General features: G+C 57.6%; 1 protein-coding gene across 2 annotated transcripts in view; it reads left to right on the top strand.

The window, feature by feature from the left end:
- Positions 1-598: 598 nt before the first annotated feature.
- Positions 599-11,252, top strand: part of TMPRSS2 (transmembrane serine protease 2) — a 30,664-nt gene continuing 20,010 nt past the window's right edge. The window contains exons 1-2 of one of the 2 annotated variants that reach the window (XM_028151885.2): positions 599-654; positions 8,724-8,794. In XM_028151885.2, the coding sequence (XP_028007686.2) occupies positions 8,780-8,794 (15 nt within the window). In that variant the 5' untranslated portion in view covers positions 599-654; positions 8,724-8,779. Of the gene's footprint in view, positions 655-3,175; positions 3,190-8,723; positions 8,795-11,252 lie in introns of those variants that run through there. The other variant, XM_054710771.1, reaches the window with a different exon arrangement.

The raw sequence follows: 11,252 nt of genomic DNA, 5'->3' as shown, positions 1-11,252 counted from the left end.
ACGCCCCGAGGAGGGGGGAGGGAGAGACGGGCGGCTCTGGAGGGCCAGGGAGGGTCCTGGGCGTCCTCGGGCGCTCGTGCCTGGGTCAGCGGTCCCAGGGGCTTCGCCGAGGGCTCAGGCCAGGCAGGCTGGGGGCAGGGCTCGGGGCAACCGCCTACAGCAGCTCGCGAAGCAGCAGCTCCCGGGGTGACCAGGGGTCCCCATCGGCGTTCCCGGGAATGTCCCTCTTTAATTCAAATCGAGTCCTCGGGCTGCAAGTGCCCACGACAGACGAGGTCCAACGGACTCTGGGCGGGAGACGCTGCCCTCCCCAGCCCTAAAGTGCCGGAGGGAGACGGGGCCCGGGGCGCGTCCCCAAGTTCCTTCTGGGTCCCGCCCCGGGCCGGGTCTGGAGCGCGTCCCGGTCCTTCCCTCGGGGAACGCCTCCCCGCCACTTCCCCGCCCCCTCCCGGATCTGCCCGCTCCGGCCGCCCGCCCCGCCCCCAGCCCGGAGACGGGGACCTGCACCTGGGGGTGTTGCCCTGGGCGCTCGGACGCCGCCTCCCGGGATTAAAGCGAGAGCCCGGGAGGATCGGAGATTCCCGCGCGCGATCGCGGAGGACACGAGCTCCGTGGGAGGCGAGGGGCGGGGGCGCCGAGCCCAGGGTGCGGCAGGTGAGCGTCCCTGTGCGGGGTGCGGGGTGCGGGGTGCGGGATCCCGGGCGCAGGAGGGAGAACCTGGTCGACGAGGGCGACCCCGTGCGCGGTGGAGGTGGCGGCAGGTGGAGCCAGGTGTGCGCAGGGCGAGCGTGGCCGGTGCGGGACGCGCGGGGTTGAGCGGGACGGCGCGCTCTCCGGGGGGGCTGGGAGGGTGCCACGTGCCGGGGACTCAGGGGCGCGCGGCTTGGAGACCCCCGGCATCACGCGGCTGGGGGACTGGGGGGCTGGGGCAGACTGTCTGTGGGTCCCTCGACAATTGGTCGGGGAAGAGGGTGCCTCGGGGTCCCTCGGGTGGGGCCCCTCGGTCGGAACCGGCCCCGCTCCACCTGCCCTCTGGGCCTGAGCTGGGGACCAGGGTGCGCCGTGTCCCTTCGGGAACGAGGAAGCGGCGGGTATGCCGGCCCGTTTCTTTGTTTCGGGAAAATCTCTGCAGCCCCGGAGTGTTACCTGAACTCCTTCGGCGGCTCGCTTCCCTCCCGGGGTCGGGAGAAACTGGAAACTCGCTCAGATGCCCGGAGCGATACGGCCGGCGCGGCGGGGACGGTGCGGAGAGGCTGCCGGAGGGTCCCCGCGCGAGGCCCGGGCGGGGGAGGGACTGCCCGCCGCCCCAGCCTCCCGCGGCGCCCCGGTAGCGGCGACGAGAGCCGGCTCCCCGGGCCCCGCAGGAACCGGTCGGGCGCAGCGGTCCGGGACCTTGGGCGCGCGCTCCCCGCAGGAGAATCCGGGCCCCCGGCGCTTCGGTCCACCGCCTGCCGGACCCGGGACACCAGCCGGGCAGCCCAGCGCACCAGCCGGGCTGTGGGCGCCTTGCCCGCGGCCCCCGGGTCCTGCGGGGGAACTGCTTTCCGGCCTCAAAGTCTGTGCGTCCACATCGCAGCGCCTGCTTGCAGGTGCCCCCGGCATTTGCGTGCCCGTGGCCCCACGCCGGGGTCGCGCAGTGGCCCCGAATGTCTTTTCGGGGTGCACAGGCATCAGGCTACGGGGGAATTCTAGTGGCTCCTTTGGGAGGGAAATGATGGCACAGCGTCCGAGGTTGACCTGGTCGGGTTCCCCAGGGCCCAGCCTCAAGGCTGCGTACCCCCAATTCAAACACGCTCGGTAGCCCCTGCGCTAAAATAAGGGGGGACACAGGCGCATGGATCCTTGTGCTCCTGGCGCCCACAGCTGTGGAGAGTCACTCAAAGGTGGAAAGTTACCAAGGCAGCATGGCGAGTTAGTTCTAAGGTGTTTAGAAAACCTTAAGTGAGGAGGGCGGGTTGTTGACTCTGCCTGGGAGGTGGGAAGGCTCTCCGGGAGGCCAACCACTGAGGACTGAGGTGGGGTCAGGGAGGGGGGCTGAGCTGACCCAGGCCAAGGGACCTGGGGGCGCAGGCACTGAGGGAGCCAGGGTCCCAGGGTCCTGCTGCTGAGTGAGTTGGAGGGGTCTGGTGGGCCAGGTGACGGGGATCCCCCTCAAGAGGGGTGCTCGCTGCTCCCCCAACTTTGCCAGAGGTGGATCCTGCCTCCGTCCTGCACCCCAGCAGACCCTGCTGGGCAGATGAGGCCAGGGCTCCAGCTGAGCGGGCAGGAGGCGGGTCCTTTGGGCTGGGACCCCTCCTGATTGCTCATTCACACCTCTGTTTCTGTCTTTCAAAAATAGCAACCGGTGACCATGGGCCTTTGTTCTTAGGCTGGCGGTTGGTTTGGTCCCCAGGGACTTCCTTCTCATGGGTGCCCCCAAGGTCATCCTTCTAGCAACAGGGTTGTGAGTGCCTTGGAGCTTGGCACCCACACCCTGGCTGCCCCGCCCTGCAAATTTGGCCACACTGGTCTCAGAGGAACAGCAAATCGAACGTGGACGTGGCACTTCCTTCTGGCGAGGCATCATTCCTTACCTCTTTAAAGCAAGCGGGAGGAAACTGAGGCAGGAGGTGCGGTGACTTTCCAAGGCCCCGTGGGGAGAACTGGGGATGAGGGCAGGCCCTCTGGCCTTGGGCTGCCACCTGTCACTTCCCTTGCCTTCCTCCAGGGGGTTTGCATGTGTGAAAGCCAGAGGAGAGAGGAGAAAGGGGAGCTGAGGACGGGCCTGGGGACCTCGTGTGAAAGGGCCAGGCTAATGCCCCCCCTGGGCTGTGTGCTGACCCCTTCCAGAGTGATCTGAGAGGGACTCCTCAGTGGGTGATGAGGCATCGAGGGACAAGACGCTGGTGAAATGTCACATGCACAGGACAGCCTGCCGGTGATCATCGTCCTCTTCCGAGCGCACTGACTGCTCCTCTGGGTCCAGCCTGGGGGGCGGGGGCCGGTCCATCAGGAAGCGTAGACCAGGACCCGGGCTGCTGACGGGAGTCCTGGGGGGAGCTTTGTAACAGTGTGGGGTCACTGCCTTGGTTCAGTTCCTGCGTTAGACTCTGGGAGCAGCTAGTCTATTTTTCTAAACCTTCCAGAAAATTCACCGTTTGGGAACTGCCTCTCAAGTCTAAGCCTTGGGCCTGGAAGCAGAAAGGCAAGGTGAGCGGGTCAATTTATAGACTGGTCGGTTTGGGTTACTTAAGGATGGAAGCCGTGCCTGCCGGGGAGGAGGGGAGAGGAGGGTCTGGAGGGGCATTCAAGGCCCTCAGGGCTTTCCCACCGCTCTTCTCTCCCACTGCTCTGGATCCCCAGAGGGGTCCCACTTCCCACACTCGCTGGGCATTGCTGCTCTTCCTGGCCCCTCCTTACTCTCCAGGGTACCTGCCCTGCGGGTGGGTCTGCCCCAGGACATCGGGTGGCCTCGGGGCTTGGGGTGCAAAGGTGTCAGGACCTAAGAGCTGAGATCTGCCCTGGGCTGGGCTTGGTGAGCCCCTTCGGCTCGGGGTGGGGGAGCACCACAGGCCATCTTGGGGAGCTCTGGCTGGCAAGTCCCCAGGGCAATGGGCCCTGGTATAAGGAAGGTGACATCCAACTGCACGTGCCATCCCCGAGACTAGCAGAGGCCCGGGCTGGCCACACAGGCCGTTTTGGGAGGCCGTCTAGAGGAGGAGCCTGAGGTCAGGCAGCCTGGGACCCGGTTTGTCCCGGCCCCGGACGGTGGTCAGAAGAGGAACTGGAACCCGGGGGAAATGTCACAGGCGGCGGTAGAAGCGCCTCGGGAGAAAGGCAGGCAGTGGTTTTCTGGGGATTGTAAACTGGCGTGTGAAGAAGGGAAGCGACTCATAGACAGGCTTCTGCTCTTAGTAGAGGTGAGCCAGGGAGGAGGCGGAAAGGCCTCGCTCCAGGTGGCCATCTCCAGGCATTGGGTCTGTGTGTATGGAGTCTGTACTATAGACGACCATCAGGCATCAATCCGGGGGGGCCGGGGGGGGGGGGCGGGGAGGTGTGCATGAGGGGGTATAGTGCAGAAATGTGATCAGAAAGAAAAACGTTTGGAGGGCTCTCCGAGCTCGCGGCGGTGGCTGCTGATGTCTGGAAGTTCACGCCAGGACAGAAGAGCCGGGGGAGAGAGTACTTGAGAAGGGCTGAGAGGAGAGGGCACGGCGATGGCGGGCCAGTGGACGTTTGTCAGATAAATATTTCCAAGTGAGAGCCGAATTGGAAGATGAAACAAAGCCCGGTCTTGATGATTGTTGGTTCGTGTGTGGCTTGAGACCCAGTGTCAGGTTCCCTTTAAGGTCATTGCCTTCCAAGGGGCCTTCCTGGCAGGACGCCGCACCTGACCTCATTCCAGCCCTCGAGCTGGGTTTTCTAGGGACGAGTTTAGTGTTCTTGCTTCGAGCTTCTGACCACACAGCATAAACGATCATCATGTCCGGCCTCCCAGCTAAAGCCCAGTTCTGTTCTAGAATATTCTTGAGTAATGATCTTCCAGTATTGGCTCAAACAGGTGTAAGTGTGAGAACTCTGCTCTTCCCAAGACGACCCCGTTGACATTTGAACATGTTTCCCAGGGTTGCGTGAAACCTGGCTTTCTGATACTTCTGACTGTGTTGGTCCTGGTTTTGTCCTTTGGATTTACACAAACGGAGTCCCTTTCCACGTAACAGCCCCTTCGATACCAGAAGGGAAGTCCTAGCAGCTGGCCCTGTTATCACGGAGTGCTCATCACGGCTGGGCATGGAGCTGGGAACTTACACACTTCATCCTGGCGCAGCCCTGCTCGTGGATTATCCCCATTTCACAGGCCGACTGGGGCCAGTTCCTTAACCCTTAGCCAGTGGCCTGTGCAACTCCCTCCTGGGGAGACCGGGACCCGTCTGTCCTGTTAGGCATGGCTCTGCTTTGCACACCTGGACCTGTGGGGTTTGTCCAGGTGCAGGCTCTCCAGCTCTCTCACTCTTACGTTGCCTCTTACTCATTTGGCCTTTGGAACTCAAAATATATCGGAACCATTTCTTTGTATGCTACAAGCTAGATTTAAAAAATAATAATAAAGGACCGCACCCAATTCCTGCCCTAAAAAGTTTGTGAGGACAATGAGGCATTCATTGAAAAAGAAACTTGGATGCTGCACGCAGTGCCTCTCCTGCAGTATTATCTCTCTCTCTCTCTCTCTCTCTCTCTCTCTCTCTCGTCACTGTATATGCCATTTGTCTGATTGCCTTGTACTGTTGTGTTGAACTGCTATTTAAATCTACTCTGTTACCTTTAACAGTGTGTGCTGTCCCCAACAGGCATGAGAGCATCCTTTTGTACAATGTGATTTTGTGCAGCGGTGGAGGCATAAGGGGGCCATTTGTTCGTTGCACAGGAAGTGTCTGCTGCGGTTGCTTGCTTTGGCATTTGATGAAGGTACACGGATTCTGAGGTCCAGGAAGCTGGGCCCCATCGGTGCGTCACACTGGTGACCCCCGGAAGGCGCCCGTGGGGGGCTGCACCACAGCACATGCCTGAATGGGAGTGTGAGGTGAAGTCAGTGGATCCTTCATTGTAGGGAACACCCCTGACCCCCCGGATGCATCTCTGAGACTGAGCTCAGGTGCGTTAGTTTGGTGGTTTTTCAAATTGGCCTCTAGCTAATGTAGGCCGAGATGCCCAGAAGAGAGACACCCCGAGAAGAGACGGTTCTTGTTTGGGCCCAGCTCTATGATGTCATGGGGTGCAGCTGGGGTTTTAGCTCAGGACCGCAGGTGAGTCAGGCGTGACTCAGCCTCCTGAAAGGAAGGCCCACGGTGGACCGAAACGACCCGGCTCTGTTGTGTGCAGTGGACGAGGAGCCGGCCGACAAGGCGGGGTTAGGAGCTTCGAGGCATATTTGCTTTTTTTGCTACTTAAAGGAAAAGTGCTTGGTTGTGGCTGGTGTTCAGAAGGAAGAACAGTCATCGGTGTCCTTTAAAGGGCACGAGAGAACGTTTGTGGCTCAGAGCCGTCTCCAGGTTACCTGGCTCCTTTCAGAAAACAGAGATTCGCTGTCCTGCGTGGGCGCGCGCGGACACGCCGGTGGAAGAGGAGCGGGACCGAAGGTGATCGGCTTTCCTTTCAGACCCCGTTGGGTCCATTGGGGAAATTCCCACGTCTCTTCTTCTGGGCCAGAGGAAATCCCAGGCTTTGCGACTCTCGTCTTCTTCTCCAAAGTCGGGGAGCTGATCTGGGCACGCGGGGTGCTTTTGGTTCTGAGGTTCTGTGGGCCCTGGCTGGCTGGGTGAGACGGGACGCGCTGCCATGAGCTCTGGGTCCCTGGGCTTTCAGTGGGCCATTCGTGGCCGGGGCTCCCTGCGCCTTCCCTCCGGCTTCCTCGTCTCGCTGTTAGGGATCTGGACTGAATAGGAAGCCTGGATTTTGAGCATCGATGCCTCGCTCCTTTCAGAAGGCTCCTCAACTGGGAAGGCCGCCAGTGGATCGAATGTTCATTTCCTGAAACTTCATCCACACCTGTAACTGGTGAGCTGGCTCAGAGGCTCCCCCCGGCCCCCACCCCGGCAGTCACCCCAGGGAGCAGAGCGACCGGAGGGGTGAGAACGCCCGCTCAGCCGGACTCCGTTCAAATTAATCTCAGGAAGGTGACGCGTTTATTCCAGCTTAGACGAGAGGGGAGTGGAGTTCACGGAGCGGATGTCAAGGTTTAGAAGGCTTTTGCCTCACGGGGCAGAGGCAGGGAAGGTATATGAATATGTGATCATCTCGCCATTTAAAGGCTTACCGGTAAACGTTATATGTACCCTAAGTCGGGATCCCTCCCCCTGTATATAGATCCGTTCTCTTTTCTCTTACCTGGAAAGCTCTTGACTTCTTTTTCATCGTAAAAAAGCCTCAGCGCTATCAACATCAACTGGTTCTTATATTTTATCCTGACATAGAGCGTAAATAAGTGATCGGGTGCATTTGGGGGGACGTCGTCAATGGGGTTTCCCAAGATTGAGAAGCCATCCTCCTGTTTCATTCACAGCATGTTGTTGTTAGATTCATGAATCAGACGGTCATTCTGCTCAGGAGACAGCAGGCCAGCGGGGTGCTGGAGCTGGCTCTGTTGCCTTCCGCCTCGCTGCGTTCTCTGAGGTGGTGGATTTCCTGCCAGTAGCTTCCCAGAGGCAAACCTGCAAATGCCAAGCTTAGTTCCCGCTCCCCCCCCCCCCCCCGCCCCGCCGCCCAACTGGCTGCTCAACGTTTATCAGCCTTACAATCGCTTTTATTTACAACAGAAATGTACGTAGCACTTACTGTGTGCCAGGCACTGAGAGCGTCACTAGCATCAACTCTCAACTCATCTCATTCCCCGACGACCCTGGAGTGGGTGCTACTGTACCTCCTTTTGCAGATGAGGAAACTGAGGCACAGAAACGCTAACTGACTTGTCCCAGGTCACAGCCTGTAAAGGACTGAGCTGGGGTCAGAGGTCCTGGGCTTCCCCACATGCCGTGCTGCCTGCTGCTGGTTGGGCACCTACTGTGTGCCAGGCTCGGTACCGATGGAAAATCTCCGGACCTGGTCCCGCCTTGAGGCCCAGAGCTTTCTCACCGGGAGCACGGTGTTGTGTATGCCCGATGGCGAAGGCCGTTCCTTGAAGATTCTTTGGTCGTTGCCAGAAAGCAGGGGAGGGTGGGTAAAAGCCCTCATTCTCCACAAGGGGGAGAGTGAGGTGGCGAACCTCTGACATGCGTGTCAGCACTAAATATTTAGTTTTTGGTTCATTAAATACAATTATATATAACAATTATACATTTATGTTATTTAAACTATAAATATCACGAAATAATGTTTTTTCCTCAAAGTGACACACTACCCGAGTATGCTCAGTTTTTTGGCGAAGTTGACACACCAAGCTCAAAAGGTTGCCAATCACTGTTCTAGATGTTACTGTGAGCGCTTCCCAGACAGCAAGCAAATGCCCCAGAGCTTCCTTTCCATGAGAAACCATCCCGAAGATGACTTCGGAACTTCTTTTCTGGATTTAGGCTGGTCGGTGGAGGAGTGGGTGGGTGTGGATGTGTTTCACAGATTTTATTTTTTTACGCGTGTGCTTACTGAAAAACGGAAGATTCCATATGGCTTAGTTACAAAGCCAGGCGTGGCCTCTACTTGGTACTGAGTCCTAGGCCACCTGCTCGGGTGTGGCTGCTTCCTCGTGCCGCTGGGCGCTCTCTCTGCAGGTGCGGGCCAGGTCGCGTCTGATAGATGGGTGCCCGCTGTCACCCGGTGCCCGGCACTGCCTGCACTCGCTCATTGACTCCTCAGCCGAGCGAGAGAGTGCGGGGACGATGTCCACTCCGCCTGAGGTTTAGGGAGGGTTCGTTTTGGCCCGGGGATACCTCCAGGAAGTGGCCCTGCCGGGAGTTGACGCCAGGTGTTCGCCCACCGGCAGCCTCTGCTGAACTTGAGGCCGAGTCACCATGTGTGCTTCTAGTCCCCGGATTCTCCTCTGGGTGGAGGTGACCTCGGGCGGGCGTGGCCTCCTGGGTGGTGAGAGCCGCAGCCCCGGACTCCTCAGCGGGCAGCTGCGGGGAGGACTCGGCGCTCTGTTCTGGAGAGGGGTAGCTCTCACCTGGACCGTTTTCTAGTTCTTTCTCAGCTGATCTTCCGGAAACTAACTGGTCTGGAAAGATTACATACAGTCTTGTCATCCTTTCTTCTAGGTCCTCTCGAACGTTCCAAATACCTCCCGGTACCTGATGCTGCGGGCGAAGTCGGGATGGCTTTAAACTCAGTAAGTGGTCGACTGCCACGCGCCTGCGCTTTTCCTTGTTCCCTCATTCCTTCTGGTAGTTCCGGGGGGTGGGGGGTGGAGGGGGGGGTGGTCAGCACGTTAAGAGCTGTTTGTCGGGACTGTGTGTGCTCCGTGGAGGTTGGTCAAGGCCTTCTGTACATTAGAGGAGAGCAGGAGGCCGGGCGTGGCCGCACAGCAGCCGCTCAGAGGAGAGTCCCGAAGCTGCTGGGTGGGTGTGGGAGAGGTGGCTTCTCCCCGTGGCCTCTGCTCTTCCTGCCCTAAGGGTGGGGGTGGGGCAGGACCGGGTTGGTGTGGGTACAGATGGGGGCAGGAGGGTGCTAAGAGGGCTAAGTCCCGGGAAGGAAGTGTGTAGGGTACACGGGCCAGCAGACTGTCGTGCAGCCTGGCTCCTGATACACTGGGCAGGTCCTCACTGACTGGGCACCGGGCCGGCTCTCTCTCTCCCTGGAAGGAGGCCTTCTCTAGATGCACTTTCCTCATTCACCGTCATATCTCACAGGTCCATCTTATTCCTGGAATAACTCTATGAAGAGTTGTGGTCACTAACAAGTTTTCTAGGCCCTGTATCTGGAGAATAGGCTCGATGCTCCCCCGCCCTTATTTGTTCCTGGTTATATATTCCTGGTCCATTTTAAATGTCCAGCCCGCGGCACGGGAATCTGCCAGGACAGACGCGGTGCTTGCTGCAGCCTTTCCGGGTGACGGCATGTTCTCAGATGCTTCCGATAGGGCCGAACACACGTGCCGCTTGTTCTACCTCTGTGCCCGTTTAGGCGGGAGATTACATCTCGTTTTCTCTTTCTGTCTGCTGCTGGGTGTAGACTTGTACTCTTTAGACTTGAGAAGGAGAGCACTGGTGAGTGATTAAGTGAAGGTGGACTCTGGGAGCCTGCATTTGGCTCACTTCTTCATAATCACGTGTCCCTGAAGGCTCCGTTTAAAATTCCAAGCATTGAGTTGCCTCTGCTCAGGGTACCGGTCCTCTCTGAGATCACAATCAGCAAGACAGGAGGGGAGAAATTAACCAGGGGGAAGAAAGGTTGCCTGGGGACCTCCCAGCCAGCAGGTGACGGAAGGTGCTGACGGGTGGAAGGCTGAGAGGATCTAGAGTGGCTTGCTTGGCGGGGAGTGGGGGGGGGGGGGGGGGGGGAGACACGTGTCTTGAAGGGTAGGCCTGGAGAGGCAATTTTTAAAAAATATATTTTTATTGATTTCAGAGAGGAAGGAAGAGGGAAAGAGAGAAACATCAATGATGAGAGAGAATATCATTGATCAGTTGCCTCCTGCATGCCCCCTACTGGGGATCAGGCCTGCAACCTGGGCATGTGCCCTGAACAGGAATCAAACCAGCGACCTCTTGGTTCCTGGGTCATGCTCAACTGCTGAACCATGCCTGGCTGGGCCTGGAGAGGCCATTTTTAAGGAGGAAGAGAAGAAGGGCTTTCTAAGAACACCAACCAGCCCAAGGCTGTAGAGGAGAATAAAATTCAATGGCTGGAGCCATACCTTCCACTTTTGGACCCAGAAATTCCACACACTCTCCACAAAATGCGCGTGCTGCATAAGGAAGTATTTTTTTTAGACAGAACTGCTAAGCAGCCCCCAATTGTAAACCAGGTGCATGCCCTTTAATAAGAGATGGTGAGTACACGTGATATACTTTTGTAAGAGAAGAGGAGATACAAAAGGAATTCGCAAGTAACATGCATAGGTAAATTTGGTAACCTGTGTCTCTCTGTAAAATGGGTATATTTATAATTCTGGTATCGCTAGTGGATAACTTTATACCCCATTCTCAAGGTATTGACTCATTCCCAAACTTCCACACTTTTTCTTAAAAAGGGAATGTGTGAAATGGGTGAAGGAGGTCAAAAAAGGACAAACTTCCAGCTAGAAGATAAATAAGTCTCGGGCAATGTGTAGCACGTTGACTGAAGTGAACAGTACTGTACTGCATATTTGAAAGCTCCTAAAAAATACATCTTAAAAGTTCTCATAAGAAAAAAATGTTTTAACCATGTATGGTGATGGAAATTAACTAGACTTATGGTAATCATTTCACAATTTGTACAAATATCAAATTATGTTGTATACCTGAAACTAATATAATATTACATGTCAATTATCTATACTAATAAAAGGGTAATATGCTAATTAGACCAGGTCGACCGGACATCTTCCAGATGTCCGACTTCCTTCCGGACAAAGCCACAGTGGCGGGGGCCGAGGCAATCAGGTCGGCAGGGGAGCAGTTAGGGGGCAACCAGGCCAGCAGGGGAGCAGTTAGGAGGTGATCAGGCTGGCAGGTGAGCAGTTAGGGGGTGATTAGGCTGGCAGGGGACTAGTTAGGTGGCAGCCAGGCTGGCAGGGGACCAGTTAGGGGTGATCAGGCAGGCAGGCAGAGTGGTTAGGGGCGATCAGGCAGGCAGGCAGGCAG

The sequence above is a fragment of the Eptesicus fuscus genome, chromosome 3 (assembly GCF_027574615.1).
Source record: "Eptesicus fuscus isolate TK198812 chromosome 3, DD_ASM_mEF_20220401, whole genome shotgun sequence".
In the NCBI taxonomy this organism is placed as follows: Eukaryota; Metazoa; Chordata; class Mammalia; order Chiroptera; family Vespertilionidae; genus Eptesicus; species Eptesicus fuscus.
This window is presented reverse-complemented; position numbering and strand designations above follow the sequence as displayed.